The following is a 17,764-nucleotide window of genomic DNA, read 5'->3' on the forward strand; positions in this document are numbered from 1 at the left end:
ATGGAATATAATATTTCCATCATTTTGAGAAGGAAAGTAATAGGGATAACCACTAAAAATCAAGGCCAAAGCTTGATAATTTATTTCTAAGGGTGCATAAAAGTAAGCAAGATATTTTGCTTTCAATTATGAGTATATTTTATAAATATATTTGCACCGTAAGCCTCGATGCGTAAATTCCGCCCATTGGTCCGGCGGTACTCGTACTTTAATTAATATGTAAAAGTATGGCGACATGCATGACATGCATGACTACGGGTATACGCACTTCACTTGTGCTCCATTTAAATAGAAAAGAAAGCACAGGCACGCGTATAAAGCCATCTGTGCATCGATGGGCATGTGTGTGTGCGAAGGGGGTTCCCCGGTTTAAGTCGAGCTCGCACACCCATTCACACACACACATGCACACATACGCCTGCCATTGTGCGGCACTGGCTATTTTCCGAATAACTTGAACTCAATGCGGGGCATGAAATAAAAAGCGAACGCCGCCAACGCGGTACAAAGGCCAAGCGAAAATGTCGGCAAAAAATACCAAAAAGCGAAACTTTTTCAATAAATTTCCATCAACTGCAGTAGCGCAAGGGGAAAAGGGGGCGTTGGGGCGGTGGGTCTGGGGGCGTGTCCTCGACAAGACACTGGCTTTCCCGGCACAATCGATGACAGCCAACTGGAAAGCAGAGCCTGCGGTGCATTTATGCAAAATAAGAAATAACTGCACCCACACAAACACTGAAGGAAATGTGAACACGCGCCGCCGCCTGCCAAGTGCACTACACTGGGAGAAATTAGTGGAGATCCGAGAAAAGTTTCTTAGAAATAAACACTAAAATATATAGATTATTGAGTCACTGACAATTCTAATCAAATAAAACGCTTTACTTCAAGCGAGAATGTTTAATACTCGAAGTTAGTAGTATTTCTCTCAGTGCACGCACAGCTTATACGCAGCATAGCATACTTTTTTGGGCAGCGCGTTCTCAAAATGAAGCTGCCCTGCCCGCTGCCATCTCCATCTCCATTCTCCAATCTCATTCTCCAGCGAGGTGGAGCTGCAGACTGCATTTTATGTAAATTCGCATCGACATGGGAGTGAGTCTAGTGGAGTCGAGTCAAGTCGATTCGAGTTCTTGATGCTGTCGAGGAGCCCCTTATCGACCCCCGTTCCCTTTATTTCACAACGCCTCTTATTTACATTTTCGCTTGATTCGGTTTATTTGCGCATATGCAAACTGGGGGATTGAGCTGGTGGGTTGGGGTGGCAAGTTGGTGGTTCCATATGCACATGAGCTGCCATCGAAATTGAAAGACGCCAACGTCAACGGATGATGATTATTGAGATGATGATGATGGCGGGGACATCCTTACGCTGGATTTGCCGCCTTGCTCGCATGCAATTGAAATGGGCTGCGGATCAGGATCAGGACCAGTATGAGTATGAGTTGTCCTGCCAAGCGTTAAGTCTATCCATAAATTGCTGCCCCTCAACTGTTGCACGAGCTGCACAGCCAGCGGGCAGGATAATGTCATCAGTCGGCGTATGTATGTGTGTTTGCACATACTGCATTGATGTTTTGTATTTTGCATATTTCAATGGCATAACTTTCGGTCAACCGAAAACTGGGCCAAACTCTGCGGCTCCCCACTTGCCACGCCCCACAAGCCCACTGAACTGACATGTTTATCAACTGCTGCGGATACTGTTTCCCGTTTACCATTCACCCGATGACACCGAAAGCCCAAATAGTGGCGAAAAAAGCGCTGGCTATATCATTATGCGATGTCCGCTCGCTATTCAGATACAGATACAGATACAGATACTTCTTATTGGACATGAAATCTCACTCAGCTGCGTTTTCCGTCGCATGATTTTGCAGCATGTTCATTAAGTTTCTTTTTGCGGTAGATATGCGAATAAAATTAATTAAATCTTACGCTTGTAAAAACATTTTCGTTGCAAATTATTTTTTGTTTACCTTTACTTCATGTAAAATACGTTTAAAGGTATAATGAACTATGAAATGTTAGCGAAAACACATATAATTGGAAAAGGAGAAAATCAACATTGCTTAAAATGTTGTAAATAGTGTGCGAGTATGCACTTTGCCCTTTTGATTGCTTCAAACTTAAAGAATAAAATGGCCTGCTGTTTCTGCCAAATATAATGTTTCTGGCCATAAATTGTGCCCTTTTTTGACCAAGTGCCTGACTTATCTGCCGAGTGCCTGGAGTGCCACTATTTGTCCATTATCTTTAAGGACTCGTGGCGCAAGTAAATCGTCCTGTTTCAACAACTCGTGCATGAACTTTGGCCCATAGCCGTCGGTCATGTAGAAGCGATACCCATGGAGGGCAAACACAAGCCCAGCCAGATGCATAAATAACTCATATTTATTTGCTTAATATGGAAAAAACGTAAGCAAACATTTTTAAAGCAGCTTACCAGTGGGGCAAAAACATCGGTGCAATAACAGCAAAAAGCATCCAATACATGTCCGTGGAAAGGCCGCAAATTTATTTGCCATTGTGGTTACTTTGCCGGAGAATCCCTCCCCCAATTTCTTCCTTTTTCGTTGTTTTTTGACCGGGGTTTCAGGACCAGGTCCCCAACATTTTTCATATGTTTTTCATTCGGGCCAGATGATGGCGGGGCATCGCCTGCCATTGTTCATAAAGTCGCCAAACAATTTTTTCCCAAATGCAACGAGTCCGGGGGCCCAGTGTGCCCCGATGTGCCGATGTCCCCGATACCGGAATATATATGTGTGCACTATATATACTCACTAAATGCCCACTGCCAACGCAAACAGATGTGCTCCACTCAACGCGGAAGCTGCTCGCACGCATTTATTAATTTTAATCATTTTTCTGACACAATTTCCGCTGGCCGCACTTTTTTCGTTGGGTCATTTGCCCCCTTTATTGGTTGTCGCCATTCATGAAACGTTGAACATTTTTCATCGGCTCATATTTAAACACTTTTTAATCACACCATGAAAGCCGCACCGAATCGGTAAGCCCTATTAAAATCAAACTTTAGAAGAGGCATCGCCCCCCACAAATGTATGCCTATGTTTTGGCGCTGGAAGAGGAGAGTGTGCCAAAAAATATGCTAAAATTATGTGAGTTTAAACCAAAATTTACTACACTTTGAAATGTGCCATGAAAAATGTTCATTGTGCGAGCGGCTGCGAGTAATTTATATGCGCGGCAACAACAATATAGGCGGAATACAAATATTCCTTCATTTTTTTTTAACGTACGAGTATTCGGGTGTATTTTGTACGGCCGAAAGGCGCATAAATATTTTAGTGCCTATGCGCATCGCCCATTTCACGTTTGGGGATCCGAAAAAGGACCCAAACCACCCGCAAGTGTCATGCAAATCCGCATCCGTTTTATATAAATTTTCATAATGCATTTTATGCCCCATGGTTTATGTATATTGGAATCGCTGAGCGCTTTTCTCATTTTCCCGCCAGATTGGCGACGTAAAATATAGATTTCTGAGTTTATTTATATGGACGTGTGCTGGCGCGGCGGCAATTGAGCTGGTAATTGCAATATAAATGCACAATAATGAAATGATTCGTTCAAATAATTTGGCTGAATCAAAATGTTTTGTTTGGCCGCAACCCGTTTGCACCATTAATTGTTCATTGAATTTCCCGCTGAATGAGTCATCAGCATACACTACACATTAATGAGGTCAATAAGCCGGCGGAACTGGCAAATTCGCGTAATTTTAAGCCACTTTAATTAAAGCTTCAGTAGTGATATATAATTTAAATATTTATTATTTTCCTAACTGACTTTTGCAGGGAGGGCGAGGATGGCATTTGGGAGCAGCTGGCCAGGATCTACACGAAGACAAATGCAACGTCATATCAGGTGACCGGGCTGACGCCCTTCACCGTCTACAGCTTTCGTCTCCTGGCGGTCAACAAGCTGGGAATCAGTCCGCCGTCCAAGGAGTCCTACTACATAGTCACGCTGCGTGAGGGTGAGTCCTTTTGCTGCTTGGCTTCTCGGATCCTTCGTGCTTACACACACACTTTATTGACGCCAGGATCGTAAACTATTCGCGTAGGCGGTGCCACATAACATAACGTAACGCATGGCTGTAGCACCGGGCAAAATTACGCGACACATGACATAACAGTTTTTACAATCGCATTAATTTTTCATTTCAATTCCAACGACTTGCCCTGACTTTTAAGTGCCGCCAATGAAAAGTTGTCACAGGCTCGGCCCGTTTTTCCCCCCATTCCCCACTTTCCCAGTTTCCCAGCTTTTCCCGCAACTGCCAGCAATTACTGCCTCATAAACCCAGAGTCTCCTCACGTTGTATACGTTTAATTATTTTTCCGCTGACGGTAGGCCATCGAAGGACCTGCTAGGCCCGGCCAGGTGTGTCGTCATTTCCCGGAGCTCCCCTGCTTCCCGCTTCCTGCTCCACCGCCCTTGCATCTTCCTGCTCTAAATGACATTAACTGCGACCGCCTATAACCCAAAGAAAGCTACACTTGCGGGCGTAGAACTAGTTACATGTTTCTGAAAAAAAATTGTACTTATATTTTTGAGTTTCAATAGTGTCAGTGAAATTGTAGCTTGGAGTGCAGAGCTTAAAACTATGTTTTTCTCCTAGATAGTTCCCTTGTTTTTGACCTCAACTGTCTTCACGTCCTTACTATGAAAGTAGAAACACTTAAATTTCAGTAGCCGCTTTCGTTTCATTAACATGCGATGACAAAGCCTAGAACTTCACCTCCCGAAAGTTGGGGGAACCATCGTGGAACTATAGGTTCTGCTGGATGCACTAATTTTGGGCCGCATGCCTCGGAGCTCCGTGTCATTTGGCCGACATTTCACCTGCTGGTGTGACTGCCACAGACAATGATTAATCGTAAGCCGCTGCGTGTTCCACATGTAGCATATACATATGTATGTAGCACCCCCACATATGTACAATATGTATAAATGGACTCCAAAAAGTCACAAAACTTTCCGTAGGCTTTAAGAGCGCGAGACACATTAATCAAAGGCAAAGTAGCAGTAGCAGCGGCAACAGCGACAAGCTATTAGCAACACATTTGTCTTACGGACATTGGAAATGACTTTGCCGCTGCAGTGTGAAGAAAATTAGCTAAGGTCCTTGAAATTTCCAACATAATTGGACGCAAGATATAAAAGTTATAGTACACCAAACGGAAAGATTGAATTTGTTGTTTAAATATATATTAAATTTTGCTTAATTTTTGATGCTTATTTTTCTTTGATTTCTCGCAGTGTATGTCGTTCGGTTGGGTGCGAAATTCCATTTATGCCGCACGCACAATGGAATGCGACCCAAGCTGCCGAAGCTGCAACACATGCGGTTACAAATTAGTCAATAGTGTGTAGCCGTGTCCTCGTCTTCCGAGCTCATTAAGGTCCTTTTGGTCCTCCTGCTGGGCTGTGTGTGTATTTGTGTGCGTGTCCTGCGGTCGCCGGCCATGTTGCCAATTTGTATAAATTAGGCCTGCGGCATGCATAAATTAACCAACGGCACTTTTCATCCGAGCATACGGAATCGCTGGCCAAATCGCAAATCTAAGCAGCGGAAAAGCGAGAAGTTTTCAATTTGCTGAGCAAACTTTGGACGCGGCATCAATGTCACAAAATATCTTTTAATTTATTTATAAATTCATTGAGCTATGCGAAGAATTTCGCCCATCTTTCGGTCCTGGCAAAATGCCAGCTCATCCTAAGCCGGGCGCACCTGCTACACTCAGAAAAAGGCAGGGAAATAAATTAAATACTTGAAATTACTTCACGAAAAAACAAAAACTATAGTTAGGAAAATACTAGTTGTTAGATATCACCAAGTAATTTTAAAAGCTTCATTTTTTTCGTTAAATTTTCTTAACAAAGTACCTATTTTTGTCCGTGTATCTGCGCGACACACGCATCATTTAACCTGCAAGTAATTCCCGTAGACAAGGCTAAAAGGAAGATGGTTGCGAATAGGAAAGCCGTCCATAGAAAACGTAGGCGCAGAGTCCGGAAACCCACTCCCACTCCACCAGGCCAAAAAAAGAACAGGCCGTGGCACTTGCAACTTATGTTGCGTGACAGTGACAACTTGACAATGCCACAGACAACGTTCCGCTTTACATGACAGGTCAGAGAGTTTTCGGTTGAAACTTTTGCGCGGCGTTTTTAATTTCGAATTTTTGAGCATTCCGTCGAGCAACTTTTGCAGCGCCAGCCAAAGTTTCTGGCCTATCCTGGGCTCATTCTTTAACCGACTTAATCTCTTACAGCTCCCACGGGCAAGCCCATACCGACGACGGCCCACAACACGTCCTCCACCTCGGTGTACATCTCGTGGAAGGCTCCGCCGCCGGATACCATACTGGGCGAATTCCTTGGCTACCGCATCACATATCGACCTCGCGATAGGGACCCCAACGATACCAAGGAAATCTATATACGCGACAACACCGTGGAGGTGAGTTATTTAGTTGTACGGGCCAAAGATAATTGAATTTCACGTTTTCTGACACCTCGCCATATTGCAAATGCAAGCGCGGGGTCCAAGTGCACTGAGAAAAATAAATTCCGAATGTAAATTAAATTTTTATGATGTTAAGTACTATGATGAGTACTTTGAAACATGCATAAATCTCATTTAGAATGTGTTTGAGTGCCTTTGGAATATAATTACTCTTCGTAAGCGTACATATTTGTTTGCAGTGCATGGATAGAGGGGCACCATTTCGTGTTCCGCCTGCAGCGTCATTCAATTTCGCTTTGGTTTCGTTTCGTGACTGTCCGCTTTGCCACGTGCATATCGTTTTCTTTGCCACAAGTACTGCCGGCTTTTCATTCGGGCTTCGAATGGCGGGGTTCGGCTTAAAGTTGGCCTAAAATGTGTGTGCTTCTAGCCTGTCGCTCGGCGGCTTAAAGTCACATCAGCGGCGTATTAAAAAGTAATTTACACCTGGCGAAAGGTGAAACATTTCCCACACACCTCGACTGCGAGCGGGTTTACAAGTGTTTTCCGTTTGCCCACCTGTCAAGGTGTTACCATATCTCGTCGGGGGAGCCCGCTATCAGTGGCAATTTGTTAGCGATTAGTTCTCAGCTGGGGCCAGTCTCCTCCTGTCTCTAGCCCAAGGACCCCAAACAGTGGGTGTGTCTACCCAGCTCCACGGGCCACATAGTTGGGCACGCAAGTTGGCTAATGAACTAGGCAATTGGGGAAAATGTCGGGAAAATGGGGGCGATAACAGAACAAATAGCTTGGGAATACCTTTCAATAAAGGGCAAGTTTGGCCGCTTTATTTCAGTTTGATAAATTACACTGGTAGCTATCTGTCAATTTGTTAAGATATTTGCTTTAAATAGCGGCAAACTTGAAACCATCATTATAAATATTATTAGTTAAACGCAAACGTACTTTTGAAGCTACTTAAACTTGAGTGCTCTTCTCAAAAAATAGCCGCCACCTCAGGTATTTCTTGCCTTTCGTTTAGATGCTCTAAATTTTAACGATTTCTACTGCCATCACCTGGCTTTGGATGGACTTTATTCCACCCCAGGGTGCAATCCGAATCGCTGGCCATTTCGGGGGCTCTTCAAGCGAAGCACTAAAGTCGAGCACTGGGAATGCATTTCTGAATTTGCAGCTGCATTCCGGATGCACTGCGAGGGGATTGGCTTAAATATGCAGAAATTATTAGCGATAATGCTCACGTACGACACTCGGCGCGGCGGACTTTCCAAAAAATAGAAGAATCACACACGGCTGCTTGGAGGATGGGATGTTGGGAGGATGGAGGTGGGAGCTGGGCTTGATTGCCACAAGCGTGGCACGCTTTTGTGCTCGAGTGCATATTTTGTCCTTATCTGGACGCAGCTACCCGTCTCACTCTGCAAGTCCTTTCCATTTTTCTCTCTTTTGCATGTCGCTGGCATGTTGAAATATTATCCTGCAGGCAGAAACGTGCGACTTTAGTTGGACTTCTTCTTTTTTCGCAGCAGTAAGAACACGCAGAAAATTTTCTAATGCCAAATTCTCTAAAAAAGACTTTTCTATGTAACCAAAAATATTTATGGCACAATTTAGCGAGTAATCATAGTCATTATAGCTTCTTTCTAATCGGACAAAATAAATCATTTCTCGAACGCATAGCGCCATTTTTTCTCCACGTGCATGTGTTTTTTGTGCTCAAGCCACTTTGGTGGACTCCAGGACATGGCTTTCTGTTATTCCCATATCGCAGCATCAGCATTCAGGATCCTGCGGCTTCTGCCGACCTGCCACGCCCCTATCTCGCCGCCGCCTCCCATGGCCAGCGGCATTCACATCGAGCTGTCACGTGTGAGGTGGAAAGCGAGCGGGACGGTGGATTTTCCAGCGCTCGCCCGCAGGGCTAAATTTGCCAATTTTCTAATTAAAATTTCTGCGCCGTAAAGCATAAATTTCGCAACTTTCACGCAGATAAAAGCCGGCAAGTCGAGTCACCCGAAACCTCAAAGGAAGTTGCTCCGCAAAAAAAAGTAAAAAAAAAAAAATTTATAACAAAAATGGAGGCGAAAAAGCGTAGTCCGACACTGATATTGTTGATGAACAAGAGGGAAAAAATACTCTGCAGATAAAAGAGCAAATTCAGTTGGGGAAAATTGTGAGGTTTTTGTTAGAGGCATTGCGATTTGTTTGACAGGCGAAATGCTCTATCTGTTTGTAGTTCCCAATTTCAGCCTTCTACCACCTAGATGCTCACTTCGTTTCCAGTTCTCCAGCACTAATTAACGCAGAAGGGGCGAGAATATTTAGATGCTTATCCCCCCACTGCTTCGCACTTTGCCAACTTATGCAATATGGCAGGAAGTTGGCAACTTTATCAATTACATTATATCAATTACGCGGCCCGCCCTCGGGCGGTTCCAACTTTCAGCTGACCATAAAAATAAAAGCAGTTGTAAATTTTCGGCCTCATTTACTGGTGACTAAATAAAATGGCATTATATGACCGCCCACCATATACAAACACTAAATCCGAGCGCTCAGTTTTATGTGCGCAGTTCTAAGCACAGTGGCGGTTAAAGTTATACCGCCAGTCTGCATACAACTATTTGGTATTCTAAGAAGTAAAATGAAATGCTTAGAAACATTTGCAAACATATATTGTTAATCGTCTGAGCGGCCAGAACTATGATCTTGACCGCAGCTGTGGCTGGATGCCGAATTGCTGGATAAGATATCACGCTTTTGGCGGAAATAACTGCGACTGTGGCTGGCGCCGTCTGAAAAGCCGAAAGCAGCCACTTAAGCTGTTGGCATGGCAGTCAATCCGCTGCTAAGCACAAGCCTGGAGTTCGCACAGTCGAGAACCCGTTGGTTTTGCGGTGGCACCGCAGACGGGCTCGCATACGCACACATGCACACCAGCAGGCAAATTCGGGCGGGCAGCGCTCAAATGTATGCTACATAATTTGCCCAAGGCAACTGACCATTTGCGAGCACATAGATTCGCATACACAATGTGTATTACACATGTGCGCTGCTTTGGGCCATTGCGAGCCACTCTAAGTCTGCGGCTTGTTTTATGGTTTGGCACTGCTTTTGACCTTTGGTTAAAACCTTAATCAGCCGCCGCTCGCGAAATTCACATTCAAAGCCACCGGAACGGACTCACTTATGGCAAAGTCCTTCGCATGCACAAACAGAAAAGTGCGAGGATTGAGGACTTTTAGAATATATATTCAAGCGAATGTCCTCGGTGTTGGTAATCAAGTCGAGGAGTGTCATAAATACTCATTTGATTTGAATGGTTGTACTTCCTTTGAATTTCCCAGTAAAAGACAAGCTATTTCTCCAGCATTTTTCCCAACCTTGTCTTCTTTTTCGCACTGTGTACGCGACTGTATGTGGAGTGGCAATTAAGGCAAAGACTACTGCTCGTTGCCCAAGCAACTCAATTTCCTTTTGCACCGACATCGCAGCACTGCAAATCAATTTTAAGTGCTGCAATTTTCATATTTGCCAACGGCAACGCACAAAAGTATGCAACGCGCAATTTCCGCTCCAAGCATGCACAATGCTGATGGGCGAATGGAAGGGGGGGAGTTGGCGGGGCTTGGGCGATTGGGTGGCGCTGCAGCTGCTGCAGAGAAGCACTTGCTGCAAGTGCCCCACTTTATTTTGTTAAGCGCCTTCGATGGCCAACAAACGAAAAGTCCTTTGGTGTGTGTGCAGCCAAAAACAAAATAACACCGAAATGGGTTCTCAATTGGAAATTTTTTCAGAGATATTATACAAAAATTTCATGTAGCGGCATAGAAAGAATTAATAAATCAATGAAATCGGAATTCAAAAAGAATTGCTTCATTTCCTTCACTATCTTAGTAATATATAAAGTGATTATATGAGTTTCTACACAAAATACTAATTATTAAAATGAATATTCCCACTTCTCTTGCAGAGCCATGAAATTCAGAACCTACAGACGTACACGCAGTACAAGGTGACGGTGCAGGTGTTTAATCCCGAGGGTCTGGGCCCGGAGACCACCATCCTGGTGATGACCGACGAAGGAGGTGAGTGGTAGAGTGGCAGCGCCCTTTTGCGGGGCAGAATGCAATGCACATTCCCCAGATCTCGAACATTATCAATGATGCATGCCGCACAGTGGCCTCGCTGGGGAATTTGGCCTGTCAGGCATGCAAACGATGGCCACAAGTCAAAAAGTCGATCGCCCCAACTATTTTTCACATATCTGAGACCCGCAAAATTGCAAATATTACGGCTTATTGACATGCCAGACAAGTGACCAATCCGACCCCGAAAATGCCAGAAAAATGGGGGGTTATATGTTATGTGGTGTGTATATCGCATATCAAATGCAGTACAAGATGCAGATGCAGCAGCTTCAGAAATAAATTCGCCTTTGTGTGCACTTTTAGTTTTTCAGCTCCCTGCAACATTTCCATGGTTTCACAGATGCGAGTGGAGAAGAGCAAAGCAAAGCAGCAACTTTGAGATTCGCTCAACCACAAAATGCCTCCGCCATGCAATGAAGCAAACAAATAAAAGTTTAACTCCGGCCAGAGGCTAAGGAAAATATGTTGCAATTTTTCATATTTTCCCACCCTTTTTGCCCGGATGGGGAAAAAGCATCCAGCTTCTTGCCCGGCATCTCGAAATCCGCTGCAGACCGCAGTTCGGTGTGCGAACTGTATTGAAATGGTAGAACACTCGGCCAAGCAAATAGAAATACAAAATAAATATTGCTTACTTAAACTTTCGCCATATGCTGCTCAGTCAGCAACAAAAACTGCCCAGGCATGTCCTTTCTACTTTTTTACTTCGGTTCGGTTCTTTCCCCTTTTTCGTACCCCATACTTGTGAGGTATTTCAGGGTATACTGCTTTAAGAAGCCAATGGAATCTATGAGTTACTACCAAAGATATAGTTCCTGAAATAACAATCAAGCTGCGTTGGTTGATACAAAGAGAGGTATCAAAATCGTTGCCGTATCCTGCTAGTCCCGCTCCTCGCCGCATCCTTTCTATTGTTGAATCCCCCGGCTCCTGCCTTCCTCCTGGACCGCCACGTGGATTTCCGCTGGCGGCGTCTCACTTGGTATCACCAGACGCCGCCGCCGCCGCTGGTGGAGCGGAAGTGTTGATGCCATAGTCGCCGGCCGGCTGAAGTCGGCGGAACGTAAATTATAAGCAGTCGGTCGCTCGGTCGGTCATAAATAAATCGGGGCGGATAAAAAAGTCCAACGTGTGCGAATTTATCGGAAAAGCGGCAGGCGGACGAGGGAATTTAATTTCCTGCAGTCAGCGCAAATCTGTTTGCATAAGCGCGTCTTGGCCAAATATTGTGCCCGGATTTAGCGAAGGAAGTTTTTTAAGGCGCGCTAAGACTCGAAACTCTTTTGAAAGTTGCCCAAGAGCTTAGCGGCATAATTAGCATAAAATTCAGCGGAAAATCCTTTGCCAGCGTCACGGGGAACGGGATTGGCCGGAAACGGAATAAAATCAGATTCGATAAAAACGAAAATACGATGGCACTCGCCCGTATGGATTTTCCCTCCTCCGGGTCATATATATAAGCTGCTTTCAGCGGTAGCGAAAATATAACTCGGGATTTTTGCGACAGCTGGCATAACTCACTAATTTCCGAATTTTTCACGTTCCTTTCAATTTTTGTTTGGCTATATGTTGGCATGTGGATGTGGCAAGGTGAAGTGGCAGGTGCAGACGGGCGGCGCTTTCTGGGGATTTCCTGCGGCTTAGGCAGCAACTTTGGCCCAGCTGCCCCGCCCCCGCCCCCTTCCATTTGGGCCTAGTCGATGCGCGTGGCAGTTGATTAATTACCCCCGAATATTTGCCACAAAGCAGCCGCAAGTGGCAGTAAAAGGCGAAGAACAACATCCTGCACTCGAAAAAGAGATTTCATTTCTATACTTTAAACTTTGATTTAAAAGATATACCCTTGAATAGTGTATCTTTCCCTTACGCATTCTTAGCCAGCATATGAATTGAATTTTCAACCCGAGAGGAAAAGCGAGCCAAGAACTTTGCACCACGACCACATGCGGTGAAAATTATGAAGCCTTGCAGTGCGGCTTAGCTGGGGGTCAGAAAGTCGCGGAGTCAGGGAGCCATGAAATCCGGCAGTTCCTTGGGAGAAGGGCGTGTTGTGTTATCCAGCCAGATAATGCCCTTAGAAGGAACTCAACGATTGCAAAACAGTTCTAGGGCTTCGCCGGGCTTTCGGCTTTGCCCTTCGAGTTGTATACTCGTCGAGCAGCTCGACAGGTCGTCTTTGATTAGATATTTTCCACTTTCCTTTGGCCTGTGCCTTTGTTTTTGCGTTTTAACTTCTGACATTGGCACGGGCTTAGAATGCCCCCCAAAAACCGTATTGTCTTGCTCGTTTTGGCCGGCACGCACTTGGATTTCAGTTGGCCGAGACTGGGAGAGGGACCTGTGGCCAAGAATAGAGTTTTTTCCTTCTGTGCAGTGCAGACAGCTCAAGGGGCCCCAAACACTTGTCGCTTTCGAGACAGAAGGACACAAGGACTCGGGGACCGACAGCAGGACAATCGTAATGGCTTTTTGCCCTGTTTCTTGATAACTTCATTTCGTTTCGTTTCGTTCCATTCGTGTGTACATGGCAACACTTGATGGTCTTGTCCTGGCAACTTTTGACTTTAACGCGTCCTGTTACCCAAGGCTTTGGGCCCTTTGACACGGCCTCTTGTGCCTGGACGAGCCGAGGAGCCGAGGAGGTTACCAGGTTCGGGGGGATCACATGCAGTGAAGTGAACTGGTTAAGACCTCTAAGTCCTCATGGCCAAGCAACTGGAGCGTTTTGCAATTTAATTTGTCTACTTCTTCTACTCGAGGGCGTCTGGCGGGCATGGCTCTTTAATTTCAAATTTATAATTCAAACAACCTGCAGCCGTAGGAAACTGACTTGAGCGCCATTTCTCTCTCAGCCAAAATGCAAAATCAACGCAGCCAAAACAAATGGTCCATTAGACTCGTTGTTACGAGCAAGTGAAGCAGAAAAGCACGAAACACTTGGGAAAACTAGGGAAGGCCAATCCAATAACGCAACATTACAATGTGTAAATAAGCTAAATATCTTTCTTAAAATTATTAATCAATATCTCCGCCAAGTGCTCTTGCATTTAAGATGTAGAGTTTCGGAATGAAGCCATCTATAATCTTTAAATTTAAAAGGATGAGGAGCAGTGCATTTTCCAGCTGCTCTATCCTTGAATTCCCCACTCAGCAATTTATCACCGCCCGTTTGTCAACGCCTTTGGGAGGGCGTGGCACGTGGCTGCTTATCGCTGCTGTTGCATCCAAGAAAATTAATAGACACACGCACAGATCCATCCACCTTTCGGAGCGAAACATAAAAGGAAAAGACGACGCACTTGCATTTTGAGGAAATGTTGCCACTCATTCCGAGCAGGAAACTAAAGCAAATGGGAAATCCATTTGCAGCGCGGACTGTCAAAAGCTTGCGGTCGTCTAACCAGAGTCCAGAGTACTGCATCCGCCGGCGACTAAGTTTTGCAGCAGGACCCTCAACTTGCAGCTACAAAATTAATTACCTTTGGCTACTTGCAACTAGCTGCGGTTCAGGTTCAGCCGTTTGCATGCACTGAAAATCCTCGTGGAAATCGGCCACGCCCCCCATCCGCCTGGAAAAACAACGCCCACCTCTAAAAGATGGTTCAGCGCATCCGCTGGCTGCTTTTAAAGCGCCAGCCGCAGAAAACGGACCAAAAAAAACCCACTCAGATAGTGGCGCATAACCCAAACTCTGGGCACAAGTTTTCCTTCGTGGAAAACTGCGGGCGGCTGGCTGGCGGAAGTGACAAGCTGCATTTCGTGGGCGGTGGAGAAAGTGGGGTGGTGTAAATGCAGCGGCGGCAACAACAACAGCGAGAGCACATAAAACACCAGGGAAAAAACTTTCCTTGGCCGTAATGAATAGTTAATACACTCGCAGGTGGAAAGCGAAGGACTAATTGAGAGGGGAATAAATCGAAAATAAAGCGCATTATGAGAGAAAGGACAGTGGGAAATCTTTAGCTTCAGTTTACACCGAAATGAACATGAAAATGTATATAAAATGAAAAACATTTATAAAAAAATCTAAAAACAATAAATGAAACATGTTAAATGCAACGAGCACAAGTCTTAGGCAGAACATTTAAAAACTGAACTTTATCAGAAAATCACAGTATGCAAATCAAGCGGGCCAAGCCTTTTTGACCAACTTTTTTCGAGGCAGGGTAGTAAGATGATGCCCGCAGCAAACAGCGGTAAGACAGTCATGGCTATTAAGGAAAGGGGCGGGGCAGGCGGGAAATGGAGGGCGGAAAGGAGCAGAAGGACGAACCAGCAGCAGGATAAGGTACAACGTGAAAAGTATGTTTTAATAAAAGCGGAAATGAAGCAGCGTTACCGTTATTTCCTGTTTGCGCACAGTTTTGTTTGCGGCAGAAAAAGAGGCAACAAGAAAAGAAAGTGTGCAAGGAAAAGCGCAGCAGGGCCAGCTGCATTTTCACTCGCTGCAAAGCCAAAAATGATAAACCGCAAACCACTTAAAAAAGTTGCAGGCAACAGCAACGCAGCCAGCGCAGCAAAAACTTTTCCTAAATAGACGAAATTAATGAGCAGCAACACGGGGGTAAAGGAAAATCCCTGCCGCCGGCTCAGATCAGATTCTCGGGATGCTCAGGATACCCAGGACGGGCAGGACTCGCAGGAACTTGCAACAAGCAAGCTTAGTCACCGATAGTGCAGCGAGGGCCTTTACAAATTTATTGATCCCGCCTTTGAAACTTATTTAAAAATTTGGAATGGGAAATTTAAACTTGGTATCCAACTTCATCAGAGGATGGTCAGTATAAAGGTGTGCAACAATTCAAATAGTGCTTCATGCTTTTGGGCACCTTTAAAAATCAGTCAATGGATAATTTCCTTTTTCCATTGTTCCTCTGAACATCCTATTACTTTCAAAGACCCCAACTACGTAAGAATATTGGCTTCTTGTTTGCAATCCCATTTCACCTTTGTGTTTTCCTTATCCTGCCCCACATCTTGGTCTCATAATGCGCACACATATCACTTTTGGGCTGGGATGGGACTGCCGAGGGTTTTCCATTCGGAAAATCAGGCTAATAAAACATTTGCAAGCAATCAGAAAGTTCCAGCGCTTTCTGCGATGGATGTCATTGCATGTCTGGGCGGCTCCTCTGTCTTCTGCTTCTTCCTGTGGGCGCCGGCAGGCAAACTGTAATGCAAAATGAAAGCCCAAAGACGCTTTTCGCCCAATTTTCCCGGCGCGCCTGCCATTTTCCACGAGTTGTCGGGGCACTCGAAGCCGGGCAAGTCGTCTGCCAGAATGAAAACGAAATGAAAGTTGTCGGAAAGTTGTTGAAAATGGCATTCGGCGTTGACAAATAATTTCATATCATGTCTGCGCTTTTTCGCCAAAGGATACCCCGCATCCAGTCGCCGCCTTTGATTTTCCTTCATTCCGCTTTGTCTGCGGGATCAATTTCATTTGATTTTCGAGCGCCTTTTGGGGGACATGAGACTATGCAGCCATGAGTCTATTAAGGGAACCAGCTATGACCTCAGTCTGAGCTCTGTTACAGGTGTATTCTGCACTGGCAGACACAAATCAGATCCTTCGCAATGTCCTCGCAAAATACTTCCTTCCCAGGATGCGCGTAATATTTTATTTAGATGCTGCTAATTGAACTAAAGCACTTAGGGACATCTAAAGTCGAACGTAAGTAAGCATTTTGAAGCGAATTTCCGCGTAAACATTTTTGCCTCTGTGTATTCACCTGACATCTCCCTTTTCCTACGACTCATCCTTGGAAAGTTTTCCTTTTTTTGACAAATTCCCTGCTCTCGTTGCGACACACACTCAATCACTTTGGCCCCGGGCGGATTTTAAAGTCTTTAACTTTTCTTTTGACTTTTTGTATTTTGATCCGTTGGAGGGGAACAACAATCTTTTTTCCTGTTCGATTTCTTTCGCATCCTTTTTTTTGTCTGCAGTTCATAGTCAAAAGGATTGCAATAACAACAAGGACAAACAGGGCAGCCGGCAATCTTTTTGATGGCACCTCAGTATCGCAGTGTGTGTGTGTGGGTGTGTGGGCGGATGGGTATCTGTGCTAGTGTGGGCGTGGCAGCACTCAGGCGTGCGTGTCTGTCACCGTTCATGTTACTCGGCGTGTGTGTATGTGTGTGCGTTTTGGCCTGGGGGCTTTTGCCGCTTTGGGCTTCGGCAAAAGTGCAGAAAATTTGTGCAAGTTACGTGCTTGATTACATTTTTCCAAACTTTTTTCCCTGTTATTTTCCTCCGTTCCATTTCGACCATTGACGGGTGTTCGATAAGGTTAAGGTTCGCATAGTTTGGCCAGCACATGTGCAGACACTCGCAAAAAAAATAGGTGGTAAAGGTCTCAGCATTGTAGAGAACGCCCAAAGTACTTGGGCATTTATTTAAATACGAGTGCGCACTGTTTTTCTATGTGTACTTCCCAATCCATTTTTCAAATCCAATCCACTGACGTAACGATTAATGGATAATAGACCTGACACCTGGGCGTCACACAATCACAATCGCACACGTAAAGCTTTTAACAAATTGTGGTCGTGTATAATCGGCTTAAATTAAACAAATCTAAGCAATTAAGTGCAGAGCAGCCTTAAATCACCAAAAAAACAAACGGAAAATGCAGGACAAAGCCGGCAATCAGATGGCAAACAAAGTAATCAACCTAGGGCCAAGATTGCATGACATTTTGCCAGAGATCGGCTTAAATCACATTCTGAATTTTCCGACAAAATGGGTCGAGACAGAAGGACTGGCCGTTACTAAAGTGCCTCCTTCCTCGAGCTGTGTTTTGGCCTAAATGAAGGTTCTCTTATGATTAACTGACTTCTCTACCAGTTCGATTGGTTAATCAAGACGGAAATGAGTTGAGTTCTTAGTCCGCAGGGGGAGGGTTGTACCACCGGGCGTATGATCTATTTCGTCTGGCAACTTGGATGCTGTGCTTTGGACACAGGACACACAACATGTTGCAGTCACGGCTGTCTCCTCCTGCGTCTGTTCACTCTGTAAAATTAGTTTTGCACTTTGTACATTGTCAGTGGCATTCTTTACATTTCTTGTTTGCCCCCAGCTTGGGATCCCTGCTCTTCTGCCCCT

At 45.0% G+C, this 17,764-nt stretch overlaps 1 protein-coding gene across 3 annotated transcripts in view; it reads left to right on the plus strand.

Moving 5' to 3' along the window:
- Positions 1-17,764, plus strand: part of LOC6612691 (tyrosine-protein phosphatase 99A) — a 106,409-nt gene that overhangs the window by 40,832 nt on the left and 47,813 nt on the right. For all 3 annotated transcript variants that reach the window (XM_032720363.1, XM_032720361.1, XM_032720360.1), the window contains exons 6-8: positions 3,825-4,006; positions 6,309-6,496; positions 10,476-10,590. In XM_032720363.1, the coding sequence (XP_032576254.1) occupies positions 3,825-4,006; positions 6,309-6,496; positions 10,476-10,590 (485 nt within the window). The remainder of the gene's footprint in view (positions 1-3,824; positions 4,007-6,308; positions 6,497-10,475; positions 10,591-17,764) is intronic.

The sequence above is a fragment of the Drosophila sechellia genome, chromosome 3R, assembly GCF_004382195.2.
Source record: "Drosophila sechellia strain sech25 chromosome 3R, ASM438219v1, whole genome shotgun sequence".
Taxonomy (NCBI): domain Eukaryota; kingdom Metazoa; phylum Arthropoda; class Insecta; order Diptera; family Drosophilidae; genus Drosophila; species Drosophila sechellia.